This window comes from Stegastes partitus, unplaced genomic scaffold (assembly GCF_000690725.1).
Source record: "Stegastes partitus isolate 25-593 unplaced genomic scaffold, Stegastes_partitus-1.0.2 Scaffold715, whole genome shotgun sequence".
In the NCBI taxonomy this organism is placed as follows: domain Eukaryota; kingdom Metazoa; phylum Chordata; class Actinopteri; family Pomacentridae; genus Stegastes; species Stegastes partitus.
In genome coordinates this window covers 1-27,856 of record NW_007578446.1, presented here as the reverse complement: position 1 = coordinate 27,856, position 27,856 = coordinate 1, and the positions used below count along the sequence as shown (strand labels likewise).

The 27,856-nt window shown below is 40.0% G+C and overlaps 1 protein-coding gene across 1 annotated transcript in view; it reads left to right on the top strand.

Annotated features, from left to right (window-relative positions):
* The window catches only part of LOC103364081 (receptor-type tyrosine-protein phosphatase N2-like), a 200,532-nt gene extending 180,394 nt beyond the window's left edge, over nucleotides 1–20,138 (top strand). The window contains exons 19-22 of the mRNA XM_008291088.1: nucleotides 94–147; nucleotides 6,164–6,228; nucleotides 14,295–14,368; nucleotides 19,978–20,138. Coding sequence (XP_008289310.1) covers nucleotides 94–147; nucleotides 6,164–6,228; nucleotides 14,295–14,368; nucleotides 19,978–20,049 — 265 coding nt within the window. The 3' untranslated portion in view covers nucleotides 20,050–20,138. The remainder of the gene's footprint in view (nucleotides 1–93; nucleotides 148–6,163; nucleotides 6,229–14,294; nucleotides 14,369–19,977) is intronic.
* Nucleotides 20,139–27,856: the final 7,718 nt, after the last annotated feature.

Genomic DNA, 27,856 nt, shown 5'->3' with positions numbered 1-27,856 from the left:
CCCTGTTTTGAGTTTTCCTGCTGTTTGTGCCTATTCACTGACTTCATGTGATGCTAACACTGACTTCTTCTTTGTGTCTTGTTTTTTTTACAGGAAAGTTAACAAGTGCTACCGGGGACGCTCGTGTCCTATCATAGTCCACTGCAGGCAAGTATCCTGATGACCAACGTCTTTCTCTTTTGTTTAAATGGTTCTAGCTTGTTTTAAAGGTTACGAAATGCATTTTGTTTGAACTGACATCTGTTGTATGACACTGACAAACACACAAGACCTTTAAAAGCTGCTGTTAGACTGTGAAATAGTTTGCTCAGATGATTTGAAGCTGAACTTGGCTGGTTTCTGTCCTCCGGTCCGAGCCGGCGTTTTATTCCCCAGCAGCTGCCACGTCACTCGTCAAGCGGCATGTGGAGGATGACAAACACTTTAAATGAGAGATTAGCCAAAAAGTTGTGATTTAATTTGACAAACTGTCCGCGGAGGAGGATAACTTTTAATTGGAGGCACTTCATAGCTCGCAGCGTGTCGGTCAGAGCCGGCGGCTGCGAGGGAGAGAGAGAGAGAGGGGTAAATACAAGTAGGCAGGGATGCAGCTGTTGTGTGTGTGTGTGTGTGTGTGATCACATCTGCATACCCCCACCACCTGAGGAAACAATTCAGACCAGGGAGACATAATTAAATCGGTATTTAGCAGAAAAATCTGCCACAGTTTTTTTCTTTATGTGGAAACACCCTCCAATGATTGGATTTAAAACAAAAAACACTTCCATAGCAGATAGCCCTTATGTCTGTCTGCTCACTCCTGCACTAAGTGATCTATTATTTAATATGGTGTAATGGCTCTTCCACTATGATGGAACTGTACACTTCTCAGCTAAACTGCCAGTCTACACCAGAGTATTAAACCTGGAGCAGCTGCTGTGTCGTCCTGGATTTTACTGTTATGACTGTACAGATAAATGTAAATAAGCAAAACCTTCAGCTGCTTTGGTTCAGAGCCGTTTTTCTTCTTTGTCTTCTGTCGGTATACGCTGCGTCAGGACATCTGAGAGACTCGAGTATTGAGTTTCGGGTGTTGGGCACCTTGTTTTCTTGGATGTAGCTCACACTATTGAGTGGAAATCAAACAGTGTGCTTCATTACCCTCCCAAAACATCAACATACAGACTCCATAGAGGCGATACATCATGACATCAGAAGCGTTTTTGCTCAAATTACTCTGACGATTGTGTCGATGCCACATATGTAGAATAAATAAAAACAATTACCAACAGCAGCAGAAATAAGAAATGGCCGAGAGTCAATGAGGGCGTTTAAATCCCAAACAAGTATGAACACTAACAGGCACTAAAGATGGGAACCAAACTGCAGCAGGACTAAGGATCCACTGCCTGGCAAGCTAAGAAGCTGACAAGCACCAGATCTATTGTCTGACTCTGGTACATTAACAAATCTTTGAAGCATTAAACCTCCCCAGAGGTCTGTTCGGTGTTCTTGGGGCGTATAGGTTGCAGTTTGTACAACAATGAAAGTGTTGAGGACAGCGAGCATGTACAAGAGCAGGTAACAGGGTTTGTAAGTGTATACAGCTGAGCACAGAGGTGAAACATGTCACAGCTTAAAGCCAGCTAAGCTTTGTCACCCAGTATTTAAGTGAGTTTGTTCAAGGTTGTGATGCTTTTGTTTGGTAGCATATAAAACCTGAGTGGGCAGGAGAAGGTGAAACATGTGACTTTTTCCTGGAGAGAGTCTGAGCAGCATTAACTTCCCTCAAATACACAATAAATACACATAATGTATAAAAGTATTGCAGTAAGTGTATGAAAATGCACTGATTGACCACAAGGCCAACAAAAGGGCCAAATGTCTTTACAAACGCTCAAGTTAGAAAATTCCTTTTATGCTGATGTAGCTTTACTGGGAATCCAAACTAAAAGTAAGATGTCTGTGTCTGCCTGCTGAAATGTTATTTCCTTTCAGTCCAGGCCTGTTTGGCTTTTTAATCCTCAGAACCAGCTGCCTGTCAGCAGCCGGACAAATCGTCTTCATCAGGCTGACTGACGGCAGAAATTTGCAGGACAAAAAGAGGCCTCATGTCGACTCAGCAGAAAGAAACTGACTTTGTTTTGGATTCATTGTTCTTACTTTCCCAACCTGCTACACAGCAGCCAGAAAGTTCCCGGTGATACCAGGAAGTGCCATCAATCAGTACAGATACGACTGAAAGGTTGACAACATACGCTGGAGATTTGAGAATCAAGAGGAAAAATCTGAAAAAACACTAAACAGACAGTTCTTGGAGTCAGTGTGGATTATTACGTTAAGGCTGTTGGTTCTGGAAGATTGGACTGGACCGGCCTTTAGACCTTTTTTATTTTCAAGTTGGGTCATAGACTGTATTTAAAAGATGGACGAAGCCACTGTGACATGCAGCTGTTTCAAAGACTGAAGTTTGGCAAATTGGCCATCTTGTTTTTTTGAGACCAGGTATAAAGAACAAAGGGTTAATGTGACTAAAAGCTGGAGGAAATGGAAATATGGTAACAAACTATTACTCACAAGGTAGCCACGCCCTAAAACATACCCCGCTTTTATCGTCTATTTTCTTCTAAATGGAGCCATCATTTACAAAATAAACTTTAGGCTGCATTGAAGGAGACTTGAATCATCCAATTGAAACCATACACTCATTATGAAAGTGTTTACTGAGGTAGTAAATCATGTTAGAAGGAGGGTCATTTTCTCATAGACTTCTCTGCAATCCAGGAGAGTGCCCCCTGCTGGCCAGGTAGCAGAATGCTAATAAAGGCAATTCTGCATTGACTTCACTTTTCAGACCTGAACTTCTTTTATATACAGTCAAAGAGTTTGACAAGGCAGTGATGGCAGTTTGTTCAGTCCTGGATTTAAACAAAGGAACTCTTTGCACATCTTTTTTCATGAGGAAGGTGTGTAGAAAAGGGAGTGTATCCAAAAGTCAGAATCAGATTTCTGCAAATTGTCTAACTTGCAAAAAATCAGTTTATCAATGCAACATTTCTGTGCTAAACTTTTATCACACAAGTAGTTACTAAGAGAGAATCCATCTTAAATAGGGAGTGACAGCAACTACTATTTGCAAGTTGAACAGTGTGCAGGAGTCTGATTGAATCTTTGGTCAGGCCATCACACTACAGATGTCGTCTCATCTTGTGGGCAGACTAGAGACAGGCAGATATCACTTGGTAAATGATAAATAATTTATGATCATTCTAATTGAACACTTGTGGGGTTTGGCCTTCAAATTCATTCAAGTTTCAACAGAGCAAAGTTAACAGTCATGAACAAAGTTTCCATAGACTTGTACAGACCATGTTTACCACGGCAGGCTTGAGTTTCCAGTGACTCGTATGATGCAGAATTGTCCGTGACAGAATAATAACTCATGCATTTTGGTTCTTTTGTAGATTTATTAAAGGTCTTTTGGAAATATGATCAAATCTGCAGGGTCATAAATATACATATAGAAATGCTAGTATTTGGTTAAGCATCCTTTGGACATTTTTACCTTTTGGTGGCCGACTACAAGCTTCTGGTTGCATCTTTTGACTGAGGTCATGACTGTAGTTTTGCTTCGCGATGTGTTTGGCATAAAACTGCAACGCGAGCATCACGTTTGAGCATCTGAAGGTTTCCAATTATCAATGTGCTCTGAAAGTAAAACTGTTGTCTCTGGTTGCTTATTAAGATGTTGGCATCTGTGGTGTTTCTTTGTCCAGCAGTGATTCATATCAGCCACCAGCTCATTGATATTCTCACTTGTAACCTCGATTTGGACCAATCGAAATGCATCCCGAAACCCAAACCAGCCTACAGGCGTGAGAAGATTGAGAAACGCTCGTGTTCATCCTGTAGCGACTTTCTCTTAAAGCCTCTGAACAGTTTTGTCAAATCCAGCTGCGCAGCGCCATTTATTGTCCATAATGTCCACGTAGAGCCGAGTGAAGCGATCCGGATGAGCAGTGAGCGAACAGGAGATGTAGGAATTCAATAATCGCACAGCAGCTTTCCCTTTTTTTCTGCCTCCGCCGTCTCTTTCTATCTTCCTCCTCTCCTTCCTCGCTGCCTCTTTCCATATCTATCATTTTAAACAGAGTGAGAGGAGGCAGCAGACATCTTGACATGTTTACTCACAGCCCTCAGGCGTGTGCTGACACACACACACACACACACACACCACATATCTTTGATCACCTTGTAATGATCCTGGCAAGGTGCAGCGATACGAGAGATCTATAATCACGCCGTAATAACCTGCATGACACACACACACTCACACAGACTGTCTAAGATCAGAGTGATAGTTGTATCTGTGGAGAAAGCACGCACACACTCGCACTGCGCTGCTACTGCTCAATTACTGGAGAAAATAACCAAGGTCCCAGTGAAAATGAAATATTCAGGAAGTATGGACTCATGCCAGCACACATCCACACACTCCAGTTTGTTGGATTACACAGCAGCCCATGAAATAGACTGGTAGGGGTGCACACATCAATTTTCAACACTTGGAAAAAAAATCTAGGATACCAACTATTCCCTTCACATACATTAATTCATTTCTTGAACACTGTGTTCAGTTCGGCTTTTCTTAGAATGGAAGAGCACGCATTTACATTGACGTCTGTTTATATTCTGATGTTTAATTCTTGACAGAAGAAAAATGCTTCAGTTCCATAATTATACACCTTTGAAGTTGTTTATCCCCTTGAAATAGCATTAGAAGACTCATAAACCTGGATATATTAAATCTGTGTGACTGCTGCTCACCTGCTCCACGCTGGAGTCGGGTTACGTCTGTCTGCGCTGCAGGGAGGAAAAATAACAATCGCATGAATATGAAAAAAGAAAAGTATTGTTAGAGTAAATCTGTGGGTGTCTGATTTCATAACTTAACTGTGCAATTTTGCAGCAGCAGCTTTGGGACTTGCTAACAAGCCAGCAGTCCTGCCAGCCTTTTCTAAATGTCTGTTAACATTTCAGATGCAATAATTCTTTCTGGGTTTACAGTCTTGATTTGAATTTTCATCAGCAGACGCCTTGTCTGGACCAAACAGCAGAACTGACTAAAGTTACAGGAATCAACATGATGGAGCATTTTTCTAACCATGTGTGCCATCATCAGTGCAAAATATACACATATATGACTACAGCTGTTACTGCAAGACAGAGTTTAAGATCATGTCGGATTGTGAAAAGTGATTTACTTGGAGGCTGAATAGAAGCTATTGTTTAACAGATCATGAAGCAAAGTCGATGGTGAGACGAGAACATACAGTCTGATATGTACATTAGCATTTTGCAGTTAGCGACGCAGATAAACTTGATATATTTCCATGCAGTGGATGATGGTACAGAACATTTCATCGTATGTCCTTGTGGAGGTTCCTGCAGTCTTAAGTTTTAAAGATTCCAATGGTCCTTGAACTACTCATTTGTGACGTGGTGCTGCAACAGAACAAAGAACCAAATCCAAGCTTAAAATGGAGAAATTTCATGAAAATCACTTTGTTCTGCACCATTTAAAAATTCTCCAAGAAATAAACGATTCTTACAAAAAACATTCTGTACAAAACAAAAAAATCTTCAATTCAATTCAGTTCAGTTTTATTTGTACAGCGCATATTGACAACAACAAGTCATCTCATGGCGCTTGGCTCCTGGTTGTAACTGGAAAGAGACTGTGCAGCGAGCAACAGTCACATCACAAACATCTCTGGACTTTTTGTCTGAACTGGGCTGAACTGCAGGCAGTGCAGACCGCCTGACAGTAGACCAGTAGGAAGGAAAGTAGAAATGTAAGATGTCAGTGGTATGTAGATTCTTTCTACTTTTATTTTATTTAAGTATCTCTGAGCACTTGGAAAATCCTGCACATGATGATTCACGTTTTTTCAGTTTTTCTAAAATAAATAAACTTTCGTTTTTACTTCTTTTTTTATGATTTATGACATTATAACTGTGTAAAACTGCACAGAAGATGTTTTTGAGTTCAGTTTTGTTTCCACAGAGGGTTAAAGACATTTACTGATAACAAAAAAAATAATCTGAATAATACATCTTTGGTGATCAGAAGTGATACGACGTCATCAAACCACGTTAATGAAGCTCCTCTCTCTCTGTGCAGCGACGGAGCTGGAAGAAGTGGAACCTACGTCCTGGTCGACATGGTCCTCAACAAGATGGCGAAAGGTGAGTGTTTTCTTTCTTTTCTGGCCGTCTCCCGTCCTTCCATCTTGCCAGTATGGTGAGATGTTACCATGGCAACATGCTTCCCCCACCCTCCCCACAGAAAGAAAAATAAAGCTGCTGTCAAATTATGACCACGATCATCAAAGTTATGTCTCATACAGTTGGATGATTGCATTAAAAATAATGACATTTAATTAGATAATTACAGTGATGAGTCGGTACAAATAACGACGTTTTCCATTAAAACACTCAGAGACTTGCTGCCTCGAAGCCAAAGAAAACAAACAGACTTTTTCATATATTAGCAGTTATTTATTTTTATGTATGTTTTTGCTTAATGACTGAATATCTGTTTCATTATCTCAATCGATGCTCTGCTGCTCTGGCGCCTCACTGCAGCTTGTTTTTTGGGTTTTGTTTTTTTATTTTTCCTCCATCGTGCCAACAAAACAGTTAAAACTCCAGAAAAAGAGCAACTGTGACTTCCAACGACACGAGAATGACAAAAAACAAGTTGTGAAAAAATTAGAAACTGGACGGCGACGTGTGTTTCCAACTCAGAATCCTCTGAATGAACCTGAGCTGACCACAAGCACTGGATCTGAAACTCACAGCCGGTGCATTTTAAGCACATTGTAAGTGTGTGATAATTACTATAATTACAGTATGATGTAATAAACACAGTGTTTCACGAGGCAGTGCCAGCTTATGACAGAATGTTAAATTAAGTGTTCTGTCTGATTATATTCATTTATTTACCAACTCTGCATGTTTTGATGTCTTTTTTTAAGGAACTCAGCGAGTTGTTCTGTTTACGTGCTTCGGTTTGAGCCTGTAATTAACGTCTCTTAAGAAAAACCTGCCCAAGAACTAAGATATTCTGAAATAAATGACATCTGAGGAGGATTTGACCGCAGTCTTGGTTCTGTCTATAATCCTACAAAGTGAAGACAGAACATCCAAACCCACAGCGAGCGTACACCGATGTGAGTGTGTGTGTGTCGCTTTGTTTCTTTGTGAGCGTGTGTGTCCCACGGCGGCGCTGCTGCTGTAGCAGAACGAGCTCCTGGGTCTTTAATTCCAGATCAAAGGGTCAGTTTGGGCATCAGTGGCCGTTTCCCAGGCTGTCACACTGCGATCGGGGGCCCCTCCTCGGCACCCAGGGGCCGGGGAGGAACAGGCGGGTCCGGCTGGGAGTCCTCTTTTATGTCCCGTCCTGAATCGCTAGAAGATAAATCTCAACACTTTAGCTCAAGTATCTGATTCTCATCTGAAATCTGTGTGCACAAAGTTTAGAAGAACGTCTGACAACAAATTGTTTTGCTGTTTAGCTGCAATGAAACCTTGTGAATGTTGACTGACAACCTGCTGAGAGCCAGTAGCAGTAACCCGACTGCTCCGCTCTCCAGCAGATGATGGCAGTGATGCAAAAATGTTTTGTTCACCAACTTGAAAGAACGAAGACACTGAACAATGTGATGTGAACGTCGCTGCAGCAGAAACATCCTGGTTTCATGCCTGGTTTAATATTTCTTCTTATTTATGGTTCAAAAGTTTACAGACAAAATTTATGCAAGTATGAAGTTGTGAAAATGGGAATTCCAGATCGTAACAGAGATTTTGTGGTTCTGTTCTTTTCTGAGAATCATTTGAAGAACTGTTCATCATTCTGAGTTCAGTTAAAGTTTTAGTCGCTTCATTGGCTGCTGCCCGATAAAAAGATGATGTATGATAAAATAAGATAAACCTTTATTAGTCCTGAAGGAAATTCCTTTAGCAGGTACAGCTCAGAAAAGAAATTTACACAACATGAGAAATGTCGTTCCTTCTGTAAAATCAATAAGATATACATATAATACATTGTTGGGGGAAAAATCAATAACATTGAGCCAAAACTACAAAAGAAAAAGTGATGAGTAACACAGGCAATGATTCTGAACAAGTGAAATCATATCACGTTGTTTCAGAAACATTGCAAATGTGATTTAACTTTTCCGCATAATGCAAATAAAATAATGCACATTGAACTAAAGTTTTACACAGTACATTGAAGTATAGCACATAAAATTAAAACATTACACATGATATGACTGAAACATTTCACACTAAATTAAAACATTAAAATATTTCACATGAAATCCACACGTTGAGCCTGAGGAGTGAAACGTTTCCCATTAAATTGACAAATCGTAAATGAAAACTAAATATTACACATGAAATTCAACCATTGCACATAAAAATAAAAGTTTTATGTGATTCTGAAACTCATGTTACACAAACTATGACGAAAAAGGAAATGAGCCTGAACAGTGCAGAGCATTAACAAACTGAGCACAGCGTCACAAACCAACGTCCAGCCGATACCACATTTATACCCAGTCTGGTTTTTAGGGGACACAGTTTTTAAAAGATAACAGCAAGCCGGTCAACCTGCTGGCAGGTTTTGGGGTTCAGAGGGATTCTGATTCTGATTCTGAAATAGTCTGGTCTCATTTTGTTTTTTATATTTATAGTATTTATTTGCTTTCATCAGTCAGATATTGCAACCTGGTAAAATTTTATCATCACATTTATCAAGAATGATTGTGTTTGCTTCATGTTGTAAATGAGGCTGTAAAGTGAGTCTTAACCTGACATATAAATAAACATCATATTTGATCTCTTTCTCAGTGGAAAATAGCCTCTTCCTCGAGCGGTAAAACTGGTGTTAGAGTCGGACTGAGGTCAGGATGCGTTCCAGGTTTATTGTGAGGATCAAAGCAGATTTCAGCGCCGATAACAGAATTTAAAATCTCTCACGTTTTTTGGGGGGAGTTTTGACAGCTCTCTGTATCTTAGTTTATTTAATTGCCTTTGAAGAGGCTTCATAAACCCGAGGCATTTTCTAAGCAGCTAAACCTGTACAGGAGCCTGTAGTCCTTCAAGTTAAAACATGAAATCCCTAAAAGTTAGAGAGAAATCTCCCCAACCTGAGTGCATGTTTCTGTTGGTCTGCTGGTTGACGGATGCCCACAGCGTTCATTTTTCTCTCTATTTGATTGTCAGTGTAAATTATGTAGACGTGCTCCGCCGTTCATTTAGCAGTTTGTTAATTCACTCCGCTCTGCTTTCCAGGTATATTTGAGGGAATAACTTGAGCATTATTTCTGTTTTCTGCTGCCACAGACGGTTTTCTGCTCGAGGGAAATAGTGAAACCAAAAATAGAGCTATAAGTGAAATAGTTTATCTCCCTAACATTTAGTCTTCACATGTAGATGAATGTTTAACATAGAAAACAGATCATCATCTACGTAAATATAGTAGGTGGTGGAGACCAAAACGGAGCTACAAGAAGCACAAGTGCTGCAGATGCATCAGTTCACAACCTGATGAGTTCATCACAACGTTAGATGTGTTTGCAGCTCTTTGTGCTGCTCCACGTCATCAAAAAATCTATTAATGCAGCTTTAATGAACTTACGTGTGAAACAAGTTGCTCATTAAAATAACTACATGCATCATAGAAATGCAAACCTGAACATTGTTAGCAACTAATCAGCTTCAGTGTGTCCGACCAGAAGAGATGCTGCTGGTCTGTAACCAGTGTCGTGTTTAATAAGTCATGTATGACTTACTGAGATAATAACTGACAGGTTTCATCAAACAGCCCTTCTGTTTCTATCATTTCAAACATCAACCTTTTACACTTGTGGACAAGAAGTGTAGGAAATTTACCAGTTAGATACAACAGGATGACACGAGGTCAGCGGAGAAATGTGCAGTGTTATAGCAGAAGGTAACAGCAAAGGGAGAGTAAAAGAGCATCGATATGAAAAATGTACAAAAAATAAACACAATCTGATTCTTCCATGTGTGGAAATGCAGACGACACACAGGTTCTTCTGCATGTAGAAAAACATATACTGCACATATCTACGGATATAGCACAGGTTCCTGCATATGTAGAGAAATGTACATTATACAGCACAAAATGTGAATAAGACAGAAGTCTACATGTGAGTGAACCATGTCTGTTTGTCCATGTGTGGAGCAGTGCTGGCTGTACATGCATCCCGCCGTCACACACAAAGGCTTTTGTTTGTATTTTAACCTCAACTCTCACGTCAGATGACTAATTTAAGTCCTTTAGTCTCATATAGTTTAAGCTGTACGTGTCCTCTTCAGCTTAAACCAGGTTCGTGGAGGATTGTAAGCATTAAATGCAAAAGCTGCTGCAGAAGTGATTTCTGTGAAGGTCTGAAGCCAACAATAAAATAATGAGAAGAAAACACCAACAATAATCTTCATAGTATCCAGGTCAGCTCATCTTGTTTTATGAGTTTATAGGATGGTTTCCACGGTTACAAACCTTCTTCCTCCTGCACGTCCCTGTTTCAGCTCCTCTCTCCTTCACTTTGGAGGTTTTTGTCCGTCCTGAGAAGCTGGAGGCCTCCAGGTCTGCAGGCTTCCTCTGTCCTGATCAAAGACCTTCCCACCTCCTCCTCCTCCTCCTCCTCCTCCTCCTCCCCCTCCTCTCCTCTCTCTTGATTTCCAACTGCTTCCCTCCTAAGGAATGAATTGCAAATTTGCCCCAGAATTATTGCCATGCTGCGGGTTGAGGAGGTGTTTCTGTGGTTCTCACGTTTCTGGGTTTTTTTTCCAAAAGACTCCCCCGTTCCTCCCCCGTCACCCCCTCCTCACCCACCACCACCTTTCTCTTCATCTTAAGAATCTAACGAAACCCACCAAGTGCCGGAGAGCTTTTCACAATCTCTCCACTCCTTTCTGCAGGAGTTTTTTCTATTTTTTTGTGTTCGAGGTCCAGCTGGTGAGCCTCGGCTTCGGGCTCTTTTGCGGCCTCCTCAAGGGCCTCGTCGCTCTTTGTTTTTTTCCCTCAAAATCTTTCTCTTCACCCTCCTCCCGCCCTCTGCAGTCCTCGACCTCCACCCCAAAAGGAAACTCAAAATGAGGCTGTTTCTCCTTTTTCATGCCTCCACCGTCTCCTTCAAGGGAGAGTGTTGCAAAAAAGGGAAAGCCCGATTAGGATGATTTTTTTTTTAATACCATCCATTTTGAGGTTTATCAGAACCTGCACAATAGCCCTCGGTTTGTTAAGTCCTCCCCTTAAAAAAAAGAAAAAACTAAAGCAGCGAGTAGTGTGTTGCAGCTTTTCTGGCTAGAAGGGAGTCTATTGTGCTGTGAAAAGAAGAAGAAGAAGAAAAAAAAGCTCACAAAACCTGTGAAACAGAAAGAGAAAGTGGTGTGAATGAGCAGTTCTCCCACCATTCAGTTCCTCTTCATGCAGGCAAGAAAAAAACGTGTGATTATGTGTCACAACAAGAAAAAAACTCATTCTTGCGCTTTTTTGTTTCTTCAGAATTGGGAAAGAGAAGGAGAAGGTGGGGGAGAGAAAACAAATTAAATGTGTTTTTTTCTTTCTTTCTCTTGTTCTTTGTGGATTTAATTGTTGCTCCCACCTCTCCTCGCTCTCTTTTCTCTCACAGTCTCGAGCTGTTTCCTTGAGATGTCTTCCTTCCCACTTCTGTCTTTATTAATCATCTGTCTTTTATTCGGCTAATTCCTGGTTACCTGCAGCGATGGGTTGAGCTCCTCTGACACTATAAGGTGACATAAGGTCATTATGAGCTCAGTGTGTGTTTTGAAAAGTAGGATTCACTTTATTTTCTTGCCAGGAGATAATTGTCTTAGAAACGCTGCTCACTAAAAGCAAGCCGCATTAACATATGTATGCAGGAGACATCATGTTGACAAAAATATCCTTTTAGCGCACCTTTATTTTATCCTACAAGTACATTAGGAGCATAAAACATCCCTTTTGTCATTTATTAAATCAGCTGCACTCACACTGACATCATTGTTCACCATTTTTAAAAGCATTTAGCGTTTTTCTTCTTACCTTCCTTTTGTTTCACATTTGCACCCTTTTCACATCATTATTTATTAAGACAGACAACATGGAAAAGTGAAACAGTATCGGCTGATTTTCCCTTTTTATCCCACAAAAATTCAACAAAGTTCTTTGCTATTATTTAAAACACAGAGGCAGAGAGGAGGCAAAAATCCTAATAAGTCACCTTGATGACTGCATTTTGAATAGGTCATTGCATAATAAGCAGTACACACACACACACACACACACACACACACACAGATATATATATTATATATATGCATTGAACTTGAGTTGACTGGGACAACTTCAGACTTAAATCTGCAATAATAACAGATTTTTGCGAGTACAAGGCAGCAGCAGAAATAAGATGATTAAATATAATCTTTTACGTGAATGATACAAGCTTGTTAGCAAAGAATAATTACTCTTGTCGTGGCATGTTTTTGTTCTCTTTTAGCTCTGTTTGGGTCTCAACCACCTCCTGTTTCCCACCAATAGAGAGCACTGAGTGAAGCAGAAAGACGTCTGTATCACTGCATTCCTCTGTAAAGCCAGGCAGGATGCACATTTGGGTGTTAATTCTCTGAAGTTTCACCACTACAAGATACGCTGTTTAGATTTGTCACATTTTTTCATGATAGAAGCATTAATTGCAGCTGCTCAACCTGAATATTTATTGGGCCTGTAGATGAAAGGACTCTGCCTCAGTTATCTCAAAGCTTTGAAGAGAAAATATTCAAACGATGTGTCACTTTAATTGTCACTTTTCACAGACGTGAAAGACTTTTCACTTCTTAGTTTGTTCTGAACCCAGTTCCCGTCTGTTTTTTGTTCCTGTTACATTTACATGCACCTCTGTGGCAAGAGCTCAACCAGACTAGGAGGAGAGAGGATCTATTAAAATATATTCTGTGCAGTAGGACAGTTTTAATGCCACAGATTGTAAAAAGTGCAGGTGTTTAAAAAAACAGGTAGTGACTCTACATTCTATAGATATCATATTATTTATTTGGATTTATTTTGTTTAAATACCGGTCTCCTGTCCTCTCCGTAGAAACATCGTCTGCAGTTCAGCCCAGTTCACTGAAAACTCTCTGAATTGTAGCTGCAGGACTTGTGGTTGCAGCTGAGCCACTGATAGAGTCCAAAAGTTTAAGGTTTTTACAGAACTTAATTTTAGCAAAGGGTTTGTCTTTGGCAATTTTTTTAAACAAGACATGAACAAGAACTTTAAGGACAGATTTGGTTTCATTTTTAAACACGACACTTAGAATCAGGCTCCAGCTTCGCTTTGGTAACGGTGTCCGATGGAACAGATCACGTTACAAATGAGTGGTTTAAAGAACGTTGGAAATCCAACTAAATCTTCGGTTTTTGCATTTTCTGGCTCTGATTAATGGTGTTATTTTCTGAAACACAACCTGCCTTTCAAACCTAAACTTCAAGTCTTGACCCGGACAAATCTTTGCCAAACTGCTGGAAATTTTCCACGTGACTATACACCTGAGATTAGTGGCAGTTTCTCTGTATTTGCCTTTAAAAGCATCATAATCTGTCGGTAACACATCACAGTGCCTGTAATCTGACCGGTGTTTGGCCAGAGGTCGCTCAGCCGACTGCAGGCAGCCACTCTGTTGTAAACTGTGGGGCATCGTGCCAACTGGCAAGCAGACGAGCTGACTGGCAAGTAGACTGGGATACCACCACACACACACACACACACACACACACACACACACTGAGGCATGTCAGGTTTTGGCAGGAGCTGACAGAGCTCTGGTGGGCAACCTTCATGAAACACTAAGAACAACAACCAATTGCTGACAAGGAGCTTTCCGATTGGCTCCATTTCCTTTGGAAAACGCCACAAACACGTCGGCCTGTGATTTCCTTCACAAAGTCCTCTCCAACAGTTTCTTTGCCCCCTTTATCTTTTTTCATCCCGACAACAAAACGCCACCTCCGAGCTGTTTGTAGAGTCCGTGTGTGTTTGCTTGTTTGTACAAAGAGGATGAATGTAATCGCCTTTTGGAGAGTTGCTACAAACCACCAGACTGACAGATGTTAGCTGGATTATCTTGGAGGCACTTTCAACGCGATCCAACACCATTTTTTTGTTGATTTTTTTTCTCATGCATGTGTGTTTTTTGTGTGTTTTTTGTGTATTTGACAGGTGCCAAGGAGATCGACATTGCGGCGACTCTGGAGCACCTGAGGGACCAAAGGCCAGGGATGGTGCAGACGAAGGTAACGCACACCTGAACCCTGTTTGTTCATGTGGAAATCTTTGATTTCAGGCACAGATGACGCTTTAAAAATCTACTTTATCAATCTGGCATTTGCATTTTAAACACTTCAAAGATGACTGAATCTCTGAAAATGTTTGCGGAGATGGAATTCCACTTTTTGAGGGTTTTTTTGCTTTAACTTGAGCTGTCTGTCTGAACAGCTCCAGTAAACGCTCTGGTCCTACGTTCACTGTTAAAAGTCTAAATAACAAGATAAGACCATTCAGAGAGTGGATACAGCTTAATCACCAGCCACTTTAAAGCTGGTGCTCTGCAAAATCCTGGTTCTCACCACATGCAGAAGTTAAAGATGACAAGTTTGCAGTCAGGTTTCATTTTACAGAATTCAAATACAGAATACAAAAGTCAGAGAACAATGACAGAGTACGGAGAAAACAATTTGCTTTAGCTGCTCTGTGTTCATAAAACATCCACCGTGTCCATGTTAGAGTTTGTTTAATACACAGACCAAAGTTTTTCACTTCTTGGATTTGTTTCCGACCTGAACTCTTTATTTGATCACGTTGTAGCTGCCCAACTATTTCTTACTTCGACATAAACATTTGCTTCTATTTTGTACTTTGCAGCTTTATGCAGTGACATACAGGTTGTCAAAATAAAAACAACTTAATGAATCCATCAACTAATCAGTAAAATAGTTAATACATTAACTGATGAAATTGAAAAATAGGTGTTAGTAGCAGCTTTAGGCTATTGGTGCTGAACCCCAGAGTGTTGCTGTAATCTCATTTTTCCAGTACTGCAGCAGTCACACCACACACTAACGGTTTTACTATTCAATGCAAAATAGGCCAATTTTTCTCTGTACTGTCGCTCAGTTTTCATTCTGACAAAGGAGGTTAAATACATTTTATTCATGCAACACAGCTAAAAAGCTGCAATGGCTTTGTTTATTATGGACTTTACAGTATCAGTCCCTCCAAAGGTTAGCATTAGCGTTAGCCCAAACAGCATCCAATCCATTCAAATGAAGTGAAATCACTGCCAAATTTTGCTGTTTTCAATCCTAATGCATCCTGTAATAAGGTCACGGTATGTCATATCACTGTTTGGATTGTAGTAATTATATTTAGTTACCGGCAGAACATGCAGCATTTTTTGCAGTTGTGTTAAATGACGAAGCCCATTTACTCACGTTTTGGGGTAATTGTACATCACTGGACTATTTCTGTTTTCTGCTTCTTCACTACAGTTCAGAGGGAATTATTTTTACACAGCATTAATGCATTCACTTCCACTACTAGTTAGGGTGCATATTCAGATTAACAATACCACATTTAATCAACAACTAAATTATGATTAATGATTGTTGGAAAGACACCTTCTTAGATTAAGATCAAACTTTATTGATTCTATGCAGGGAAGCTTCCAACTACCCAGCAGCAAATATTAAAATAAACTTCACCTTTAACAGCAGCATGCTTAAAGTGATTAACACATGAATGCATCTGTGATTATAATCCAGTTATACAACATACAGTATTTTTACATGAGCCATTCTGCATAGTGAGTACTTTTACTTTTAGTACTCAGTGTACTTTGCGGTTGAAACTGCATCTAAGTGAGTAAAATGCAGGATCTTGCTGCTTTTACTTTAATACAAGTGTTTCTTCCTGAGTCCTGTACCTGCTTTTAGTGTATTTTATCTTCAAAGCCTTTCATTGTTATGTTTTGTTTGTGTATCGTGTTTTTAATGGATGTATTGCCTTTATTGTATTTTCTGCCTCTTGGCCACGTCCTTATTGTAAATGAGAATCTTTTCTCAATCAACCCACCTGGTTAAATAAAGGAAAAAATAAAAAGTGTGAAGAGATGAAGGGAAAAGCAGTGAGGACACATTGCATCATGGATCAAACCCGTGACCTTTATGTCATGCTACTGTCTCTCTCTCTAGCAATCAATCATGCTTCCATTAAAACTTCATTTTATCTGAAAGCCTCGGGTTGGCTGGTAATCTTTGGGCCCCGCTGTGTGATAGGCTGGATTTGCAGCAGTTGAGATCAATTGATTTCTGAAAAGTAATTGAACAGGGATTACAGTCGGGTCAGGCCAGATCACAGCAATATGTATAGAATTCAAATGGTGGCTAAAACCTGGTCCCAGAGCAGCACGACCAGAACTTCTGATGGAGCCTTTTTCGTTTTAGAAACTGGATGAAAACTCAAGAATACATATTTAAAATGGAAATAGAGATCCATGTAGTCTTTTATTTATTAAAGTTCCTATTTTATTACCGTTTTTAACAAGCTAGCATGAACCTCACATGTCCTCCAAACGTGCCTTTTAAGTTGCAGCTCAACAAATGGTTTGTAATACGGGTTTTGTTTCAGTGTCTGCACCTTTTACTTAAATGTCATTTCTGCCATTGCCATGTATGTGCCGGAAAAAACACAGCAAAGGAATATTCAAATCCAGAATATAGACATAGCCCATGAAGAGCAGTCGGCTGGGAGCAAAACCCATGAAAACACATTCCAACCAAATCTAGAACAAAACTAGACTCCTACAAAAGATGCTGTGACAATACACAGTGTTTTGATGCAATTGTGTTACCATGGTAACATGACAACGGTCAGGGGATGTTAACAAGCTTGCTAGCTGAGTTCAGTTGCAATGTAGTACAAAGACAACATGAAAACACAAAAACCCCACTCCTCTACTTCTGTATTGTTTCAAAACTTTTCTTAAAGTTTCAAGAATTTCAGATTCTCCCTCAGGACTGCAGTTTTAACTCAGCTCTAGCCTATTATACAGTCAGAGCTAATAATGTTAGCCACATTAGCCACATTAACATGCTAAACCCAAGGATCCTGTTAATGGTGAACATAAAGTAGTACACTGGATCCTACGGGGATCATTTTTCATCAGATAGTTAAATGATTTGTCTTTTTGTGATTTTAATTCAGCCTCTGCAGACGGACTCAAAAATAAACAACCAGTGAATAAGCTGCATGAACGAGTGCCCTGAGAAAGGATGCAAGCTGTTTGTTACCTTCAGCTAGTGGCAAAAACAGCATCATTGAAAGCCACACAACCTCCATACAGCCTGCAGGTGGTGCAAGTCTGTGAAGAGGCAGTAAAAGTGCTTTCTCACAACATGAAGGATTCCTGAACAGGCCGGCAACAAGGTCAAGAGGCTGCCTGGAGGCCACTATATGAGCATTACAAGCATTGATTTAGAAATTTCATTCCTCAGTTTCTCAGTGCATGAAGACTGATGTGTTCACTCTTGCAGCCAGCATAAGAGCATTTATCTTGTTTTGCTAGTAGCTTAAGCATTTTAGAGTTTGCAGTGCGACGTGGCTACACATGAAGTATGTCGTAATACATGTCAGAAATACCAGGATGTCCTCCTGCATCCTGTTGGGTTTCCTGTCCTGGTCATTCTCTGATGGTGAATAGAAACATGTTTGCAGCACAGAAACAGCACAGACAGATGACACCTGTGTTCTGAACACACTTTTGTTCTGCTTTAAATTTTGCACAACAAACTGCAGCTATATGCCTTAGTTGTGTGTATCCTGCATTCAACAGAACATACGTTGTACTGAAGGTTTTCTGAGTATGAACGCATGAACACAAGTTTTGTACATTTCCTAATGGATTGAACATTTGTTGAATCACCTTGACCTGCTTTATACTCAAGAAAAACACGTCACTGTCCACAGGACGGCAGCTTTTTGTTATTATTTAAAAGCTAACAGAGTTTAGCTTATTTTATTTAGTGAAGGTTTTGTTACCATTAAATCATTTCTGTTTATTACATCTCGGCACCATCTACAGAGAATTCAGCGTTCTGCCTAAAACAAAGAGCCGAGCCTCTCACACTGTACAGAATGACTCCAGACCGTTCTGGAAACAATTACCAGCTGATCTGTGACCATAATTAGAGAGAAAACCCCGGATGTGTGTAAAACATCTGCGCTATCGATCCCGGCTTGATTAAAGCATGTATCCTGAGTGAAAGGCTGTCTGCGTTCCTCACACATTGATTCGTGGTCGGCAGCCTCGGCTCTCTGAGTTTGATGGAGAGTGACGCTGTTTGATCTTCCACCTGCTGTAAGGACATAAACTAATGTGTAGAGCTTTAAATATGACTCAATATGGCATGAAAACATCTCTAAGTCAAGCACCAATTGGCTAAATTGCTAAATTTACCATATTTTGATGCAGTATTCTCACCTAAAAACCTAATTTTGATAAAACATTTTTATTTTTTTTAAGAACACATTGTCGGCTGTAAATCAAAGCAGAGATTGAACTCTGTTTGAGAGGTTGGGTGGTTTCTGGCCCTTTAAGGCAGCAGACAACGTCAGTGAGCTTAGAAAACTGAAGAACTGCTTCTTGTTGACATCCCATCATGCCTTCACACATTTCTGGTCTGGATATGTTGTCCTGCTGTGGTTTAGGCCTCTAGGTTCCAATTATTGACCATCTTAATGGTCCTTCTTGAAATGTTATTTTGGATAATACCTCAAGGCAGCTCCTTTTAATGTGTCCTTTGCTGCGTCCCATAAAGAAGCGATTTGACCAGTTTGCTTTGGAAGAGTTTGAGCCTGAACCGGATCCAACAGCTTTGGGTTGATGGACCAGGACTCATCACTCCAGTAACTGTCTCCATGATGTACTTTCATGTCCATTTTGAAGGACTGCACGAGACAAAAATTGCAAAAATTGCTCCCCGATTTCGCAAAAAAGTTTTTATGCAAGCTTGAGGTGCTTTTTGACGTTAGACAGAAACATTTTCTTTTTAAATAAATTCTGACAAAGCAAAGCATAAAATCACATGCTTGATGAGCAGTTTCAGCTTCTTGATTGTCTTCACTCTGGACTTCATGAAACTTGGCTGTTACAAGCTGACTTGTAGGAAAAAATCCAAGTTATTCAACTGAAAACCACTTCTGAAGATTCCCTCAATTATTTCCTTGTCGAAGTCTTTTTCTTCTTGAGACCTTGTTTTAGATGTTTTGTTTCCAGTTTCTTCTGCTCTGTTTGTTGTAGCCATGAGGAACATTATAAAGCCAAGTTTATTCACTCCTAAACAGCTGAAGGAAACCAGCCTAATCCAGATGGTCTTTTTCCTTTTTTTGTGACATTTTAAAAGTTTGCATCTCATTTACAGAAGCACTGCTGGTGTTGGACCTCACTCATGTTCTTGTGGCTGAACGGGAGCAAATCCCTGCAGCCAGGTGATATGAAGTCTGAAACCATGAGCTGAGGCTGTTAGAGCAGCAGATCAGTGGTTGTGATCTTGGTCTGAGAAGTTCAAACTTCACATATGGATGAGATGCATGAAGATTTAGTAGCAGCTCTGATCTTGTCCTACCTGGATGATGAACGCTGTTAAGAGAGAAACTGTGACAACAACAGGAGGATTTCTTCCAGGTTGTTTCTGCAGGAACACTGAGGTTCATCTTTTTACCAAACTGCTCGTTCACAGCAGGCGTCACTGAAACCAGATTCTGACTAATCCTGTCTCCTGTCCAGGGTTTTGTTCCTACGAGGATGTTTCACCACTTTCCTCTTTTTTCTCTCCTCTCCCTGCAGGATCAGTTTGAGTTTGCTCTGACGGCTGTTGCTGAGGAGGTGAACGCCATCCTGAAAGCTCTCCCACAGTAGGAAGAAGCTCCGACTGGAGGATCGCCCTGCTGTTGCCTCCCTTCGTTTCCTCCTTCTGTTGTCTCCATCTCCTCTTGTGCTTCACTTCAGCCTCATTCTTCACCTAATCCACGTTTCCTTCCTCCTCCTCTTCTTTTTGTCCTTCTTTATCTTTCTGTCTTCATCTTGTGTCCTTCCTCCTGTTTCGTCTCCCTTCATCCAATCTTTCTTTATCTTTGTCTCTAAACTGGCTTGCCTTTCCTGTATTGTCTCCTCTCCTTTCACCGCCTCTCTTTCCATCTTAGTAAACATCATGCCAGGAAGCCATTGAACCAGTCCTGTCATAGATAGACCTTCCTTCTATTGTAATGATCCAGTCAGCCTGTTTTTCCAAAGTCACATTTCATTGCTGTTAAACAGATTTTTGATAGATTGCTAAGAAAAAAAAAAGAAAAAAAAATCTCTATGTTCTCTTATATTTGTCATATTTTCTGTTTGGCATAAGCACCACCTGGGTTTGGCAGCATCACGATCTACGATTGGTTTAGCATGATCAGAACTAAATAAATGTTTGGTTTTGGAGCATATGAAATATATATGTGTAGGATTCCTAAATGATGTTGTATTTGCCAAAGCCCTGAGTGTTTTACTGAACTGATGCTCTGATTGGTCGCTGGGTGTGTGACGCTGACCATCATGTTTGTACCACTAAGTCGTATTCGTGTCTGATATTTAGTGCCATGCTTTCCCATCAGTGTGCAACTCATCTGCATCCAGTCCAGTAGATCAGAGTGACTCCATTTCCTGTGACACTTTATTTTTTTGTAAAATTAAGTGGCTGTAATATTACATATGAGTGAAATCCCACTTATTTTCCAGAAAAATGAAAACGACTTCGTTGCTGGAAATGAGGTGAAAGAGCACGGATGTGACTTTTATTTTTCTTTATAAGTGTCTTTTTTTATCATCTTAGTAGAAGCAATATTGTGTTTCTTCAATCTGAATCGTTCTCTTGTGGACAACCAATATCGTGGCTTGTCAGTGAAGTTACACTCATGTCTGCCTTAATAAAAAGAATTACAGTAGATGGAAGAACTTGTAAAAGCCACGTGGAAACGAGGTTAGTGAGCAATGCTTCATTTGAAAATGGCCTTATTCCAGTGGATGAACCTGTGGATTCAAGGTGAGCAGTGCTTGATGATAAACACTGACGAACGTTCTGCCTTTGGTAACCTGAGGACAGAAAGTTTCCTACAAGTTTGTCAGAGTCTGGAATGAAGCCATTGGTGAATCAAATGTTTCTGACTAAAAGAGGGTAGTTTTGCTTCTGAATAGTAGGTCTTCTATGTAGCATCAATGTATGATTTGTACATGTACAGTAGCTGAACCTGTATTGCATTAAGAACTAGTTTGCGGCGACACTCATCAGCTGGTTTTCCCAAAAGCATCTTAAAATTAACTGGAGTTTTTGTTCCGCTGTGGATAAAACAGCAACTCTGCACAAATAAACACCTCCATGGACTTAACAAATGTCCATATGTGCCAGATTTCTGATAACTGGTCAAGAATGAACCCAGAGATTTCTCCTTTTCTTGGTTTCCAAACACAATATCCTGAGTTTTAAGAGATGTTTTACCCATAAGTCACTGTGTTTGTGGGCTGGGAGAAATAATAGGACTCATACAACCTGGTATTGGTGGTAAATTCTTGTTAGCTTGGATTACATTCTAACTTTGTGGCAAAAGAAAAAAACTGATGGACTTCAGGTTCAGCTAAATAAAACACCACAGAAACACTGATTATCTAAAGATGACTTTGGGAAACCAGCTCACATAATTCGACAACTTTCAATTGATTGACAGTAAATGAAGTTTTAAAGATTTTATCCATTAAATTCTAGTTTTGTTTCTACAATCGTACAGTAACAGGACTTGCGTACAGTGTGCTGCTAGTGCATGACTATTTATTCAGGCAGCGTGTGCCGTAGTTTGTTGTTGCCTCGAGACGATCTTAGCAAACCTCTGCAAGCAAACGACCAAATGTTGGTTCATGTGTTGACTTTATTTACTGCACGAGAAGCTCCAAGGACCTTACAAAGTGCAAAAAGCCAAGGATGATCATCTCCAAACTGTGCAGATGGTGGTTTAAAGCGAGTTGAAAGGTGGTGCAGTAGCTACATGATGTAACACTGCAGCAAGCGCGTTGGAATCGACTCCATTCCTCGTCACAAAATTTTAAAAAACGTTGCAAAAGAATGCTTCTTATAACAGCTTGTTTAAAGTGGAGTTTTTCTGCTGTTTTAAAGATGCTGTGAGATGAAAAATGTGGAACAACAGCATGAAGGAATTTTACCAAGTCAAAGCTCAGCTTGTTATAAAGGGCGTTGTTTTGCTCCGTCGTTTCCCCCGATGCAGTTCTTTCTTTCACACTCTCATCAAGTATCAATAGATGGCTGGTCTGATGCATTAATACTCTGTACATAAACCCAAAAACACAACAGAAGATATTTTGTTCTATTGGTGTAAACAACTTGTGAATAAAGTGTCATTGTTGATGCAGTATGGAAATGCAATCCTCAGTTTTTGTCTCTTTTTTTATTTCTCAGCACTGTTGTACATAAAGCTTATGTTTGGGACGTGATCATTTTCACCATCTGTGTGGGCGGTGAAACATCTGTTTTATAGAGCACCAAACCGGCAGCTGCATTTTCAGTCGGACAGTAGTTTACAGTCGGTGCTGTGCAAAGTGACATCCTGCAGAGCTGCAGCTCAACAATCGCTGTTTTATTTTGAAAAAAAAAAACTGCACGACCCTTTTGAACTCAAAAATGTGCTGATTTTTGGTTCCAACGTGGCAGAAACATTCATATGCAGCCTAACCAGACATGAATCATGTTAGAACAGATTTTTAGGGTTCTTCTGTCCATTTGGTAGATGTCACTACAACTGCTTTTAGCTCCAGTTTGGTCTCCACCAACACTTTTAGCTGCTAAATGCTCCTTTTTCTTTGGTAGATACTTGCTAATGTCCACGAGTGTTCTGGAGCTAGATGGGCAGCAAACTGTGTCATTAAGCTAAAACTATGAGCTAAAATATGCTTCACAGTTAGATATAGCTGCACTAGATTTACATCGATCAGTTCCTCAATCAAGAAGACTTTCTGTGGCCAAAATCACATCTGATCTTTGTTTTTTTTATACAGGCATGACCGCTCAGCATTATTATTCAACCGGCGTCTTTTTAAATGAAGCAGGGTGGCTGAATAGCTTTTTAGAGTGCTTATTCAGGTGAAACAGCAGCTCGCTATTGATTGTTGGGGGAAACACTCGGTACATAAGCTGCTGTTGCTGGCTGGCAGTGTTGACTTAGAGAGTAGGAAGTAGGGAAATCGATTCAGGAGTTGCTGCTTTCTTCTCAATGGTGAGTCATATGAGTAGATTTAGAGTGTCTAAGTGTTTTATTTTCACACCAAGCTGCTCACAGATGGCTCCTTTTCCACTCTTCTATATGCAAACCCACAGCAGCTGGGATGAAGGTGGGATTTTAAAAAGACACCTTGATGTACGAGCCTGCAAACGCAGGCAGATTTTGGGTCATTAGATTTGGTTCACATGACGGCAGCGACAAAGTCTGGGTTGAAAACTTCATTAGGTGAGATTATAACACATCTTCAGTGTTTCTAATCCTTCACTGAGGTTACAGGAATTTGCTTTTCAAAACAGGAATTGAGTTGTATTGACAGTTAAACACAACATCTTACAAAGAAGCAGATAAAAGAGCAGGTCAGTGTTCAGACCATAAGATCATAAATATAAAGATCAAATATGGACAAAGATCGTATCGGTGGTACATCGATATGATTATGGATAAGTTCTAACCATACAATTTGCCAGCAAACATGTTTCCTTCCAACCATAACTGAGAACAGTTTAGTTGTAGAGCATCTTTGTGGAGACTGACTGGTTGAATGTCACCAGCTTCACTATGAACAAGTCCACACATTTTAATTATGATCCTTAATAAATAAATGGTCTTTAAAGTCTGGGAGGCTGTAAGTGTAGAATGTAAAATGTGTTTTTTTATCATTTGACTGTCCATGAAGACACAATGAGCTCCACTTTTCTTCTTCGCTGAGCGACACCTGCTCCTGATTCCCTCGTCAGCTTTTTGTCTTATTGCTGCTTGAATCCAAGAACTTTTTTCTCGACTGTGTTGTGACCAAATCTTGAGCAAACCTTCAAACAAATCTTTCAAAAAGCACCGGTAAGTTTAAAACTAGTAGTGCTTTGAGTCCACTTCCTGTTTAACTGAGCTGTTCACAAAAGTGATGACTTCATTTCTGCAGTGCACACGGAAACCCTGAGCAGCCCAAAGTCATTTTGTTGAAAGGAAATTTAAAAACATCCACAATAGAGTTTCAGGTGACACATTGCAACTGCAATTTATTAACACACTTTCTTTTTTTCATGTTGAATTTTTGTTCCTTGATGCACAAAAGTTTGTGCATCTCCAAAGAAGACGAGTTTAAAGCAGTCATTATTTCTTGTTACCATCTTGTCATTTGCTAGTGCTGCAAAAAAAATAACATTTCAGGAATGAGGAAATGAGTGTTTATTTTCCTTTTGACACGTAGGCACATTTGAAATTGTACAATGGGGATTTTAACAGGTTTTTAAGGGCCGGAGAGGTCATGAAACTCATTCAGCAAATAAATTACTGTGGGAACTTTCAAAATGAGAGAATCAGGAAAAAAAGAAAACATAATTGCCTCGACTTTTCCCACTCAGACAGCAGCATTATGTTCAGAGCCGTCTACTTTATTTTACATCTAAACAAGATGCCGAGCAGGCTGCTGGAACATCAGCTGCTGCACTGGTACAAGTCAAACATTGTAATTTCTCCTCCTGGTGGCTAATAAGGTTCCCTGACAGGCAGCAGTCATGTTTGTGTTTAAAATCATTTGTAAAAGCAGAGAGAAGCTGTTTTCAGCGTCACTACCAGCCTGCCAATAAGCCGTCGTTATTGGTGCCGTCAGATGAATTCAGAGGTTCAGAGACACGAGCTGACGGGATTATCTGAATATTGAGTTTGTGTTCGCTGTGAGGAGGAAACTGTGTCTGCTCAGTCATCAGGCGCGACTCGTGTATGAAATGTCAGCGTTTACTGTGAATGTGCACCTTTTCACCGTCATAACAGAGTTTTAACTGATTTTTTTATTTTATTTTATTGTCATCTGAGGGTTTGCTGAGCACACAACAGAAAATACAACTCAGTCATAAAAAACTGTGAACATTTGTAGAAGCTTCCACCTGATAGCTTCCAGTGCTAACAGGCTAGCATGTGGGGCGTCTCTCCACACGTCACATTCATTCTGAGTTTCTGCATTTATTAACTCACTCTGTGGATTCAGACACTAACAACTAGTTGAGATCTCATGTAACATGTAAAAGCTCTTCTTTTTTTGTAGAAATGATCTGAGCCTTGGAACAGCACTGCTCTTTCCTCCACTGAAACTATTTCTTGTTTTTTGTTTGTATATAAATACAGTCGTCCTCAAATGTATTCATACTCTCCAATTAAAGAAGGACAAAAACAGCTGTGACTGAAATAAGTTGAAAAAGTTGACAAAAGTAATCTGTAAAATAATGATTTTTATTATAATACACTATTTGTGAAAGTACAGATGTTTGATATGAACAGTTTTTGGTCTGTTTCTAGTTTTTTAGTTTTAAGGTTAACGTGTAAATGAACCTGTTTTCTGTGGTTGTACTCGTGTTTATCTGTCATCTAACAAAACAGGGAAAATCTATGACCCATCAGCCAATTGTTAAAAAACACTGAAGTAAAAATCTGTTTTAGGTGAGCTGGTGTGCTCAAGCTGACGAGACAAGAGTGTAAAGTTACAGCTAAACTATTTTAAGGCATGAAGTGATTATTTTCATGGAAGGAAAAACTCTAAGTATGTAAATCAACAAAAGTAGAGGGACCTAATATTACTTTTAAAAAAATGATGTTTAACAGTTTTGTTGAAGTGAAGCCAGAATGTGTTGCTCTCAGCAGGTCAGGGTTAGGTCATTCCTGTTGTATCGCACTTTGGAAGGAATCAGATCCAACAGCTGCAAAGGGACAACAAGCTCTCCGTCATTCAGCCTCCAGCAGAATGAATCATTTCAGCGTCCATGAATCCAACATGGCGTGAAGCTGTGCACAGTTTTCACTCGTCTGCACGTCTTCTTTTCTGCAGCTGAGCGTGTTCACGCCGACTCTGTCATTTGTGCTGCGGACAACAGCTGAGAAAAAGCTGAGCAGCACGACCAAAGGATTTGAGCAGCATATTTTAGCACACAATCCACACATAAACTCTGTGTGACTTCTTGGATTAAAACTGCACAAAGAAGTGTGAGTGGGAGCGACATACTTAGTCTAGTTTTCAGTTTTGCATTGATTTGTGTTTTTTTTTCCCAGTTCATGGCTGAGATTGGGGACACAGTCTGAGCCACCAGGACGGGGTTTTACTGACGTGTAGTCCTGAGAATGAAGGTGAATGAGGGCAGTTCAAACAGTCAAATGAGCCCAGTTTCAGTGACATTTACAAGCCAGTAAAGATCTGGTATATTTACCACTCAGGATCTGAGTGATTATTGCTTGAGCCAGCATCTTGCAGAGGCTCAGAGGAAATTATTAAAATGAAAAAAATAAATAAATTCTGTAATTTAAATCACTGCTCTGATCTTTTTCATTATGGCCTCCTCCAATTGGATTACTAATAGCCACGGCTGTGACTCTCTGTCCCGTCTCCTCTGCCCGGTTCATCCGTTGTGAGGACACTTCTGGCATTTAGTTGATCATTTTCATCGGTGTCGCACGTTCGGTGACCCCAATATCGGCCGCCGTCACTCATCATTAGCGCGTTTATAAGCGCGCTTCTAACAGCGGCCCTCACAGGGAATTTAACCATTTGCATAGAAAAATTGCTTTCCTCGGCGCGATGAGAAAGGACTGTTTTGCATAATTAAAAATGATGTGCGGCTGCAGGACCAAAGTGACGTGCACGTGGGAGAATTAGGAGGAGAATGGGCCTGTGATGGATATGATGGGCGCTGGTGGACATGAAGGGTTTGTGCAGCTCAAAGTGTTTTGTTTGTATGTTGGAAGGTGGAGACTCCTGCACTGTTGTATTTCTAAGAGCAGGTTGTACAGATAAGGACTGTGATTCTTTAAATGTCTCTGTTCAGTTCTTTTTTATTGACGTAGAAAGTAATCCTATTTAACTTAATTTAACTGCATACGGTGTAGTCGTGGCAGATTAGACACAAGTCAAGCATGCAGCATAAATACATCTGTTTTATTTACTGATTCTAATTTTAACCAAGAATTGGAAAACTTGAAGACAATTAAAATGTTTTCATTGTGTTGTTTTGCTGTTTGTTTTTGTCCTTGATGAAGGTTGATGCCAGAAACATTGCAAATAAATGCACTTTTTTTGGAGACGCTTGTGCATGAAACAGATGTGAGAAGAGTTCTTTTGTCATCAAGTGTTTGTTTGCTTGTTTGCTTTTTATTCAGTTTTTGCTTTTTTTCCCTGAAAGATGTGTTGATCAGTTTACTTTATACTCAAGTCCAGCTTTACGTGCTGATACAGTAGCATTAGTATTTCTAGCTGCAGAAAAAAAACCAGCAAAGTAAAAGCTGTTTTAAGGCTCTCATGTCAGCAGCCAGCTGCTTTTCTACATTTGACTAATAAAGGCCATGTGCATCATGTCAGTCTTGAGTTTCCAATGACTCCTCTAACTTCTGATTTTATGATGGAATCATTGAAACATGTCTTT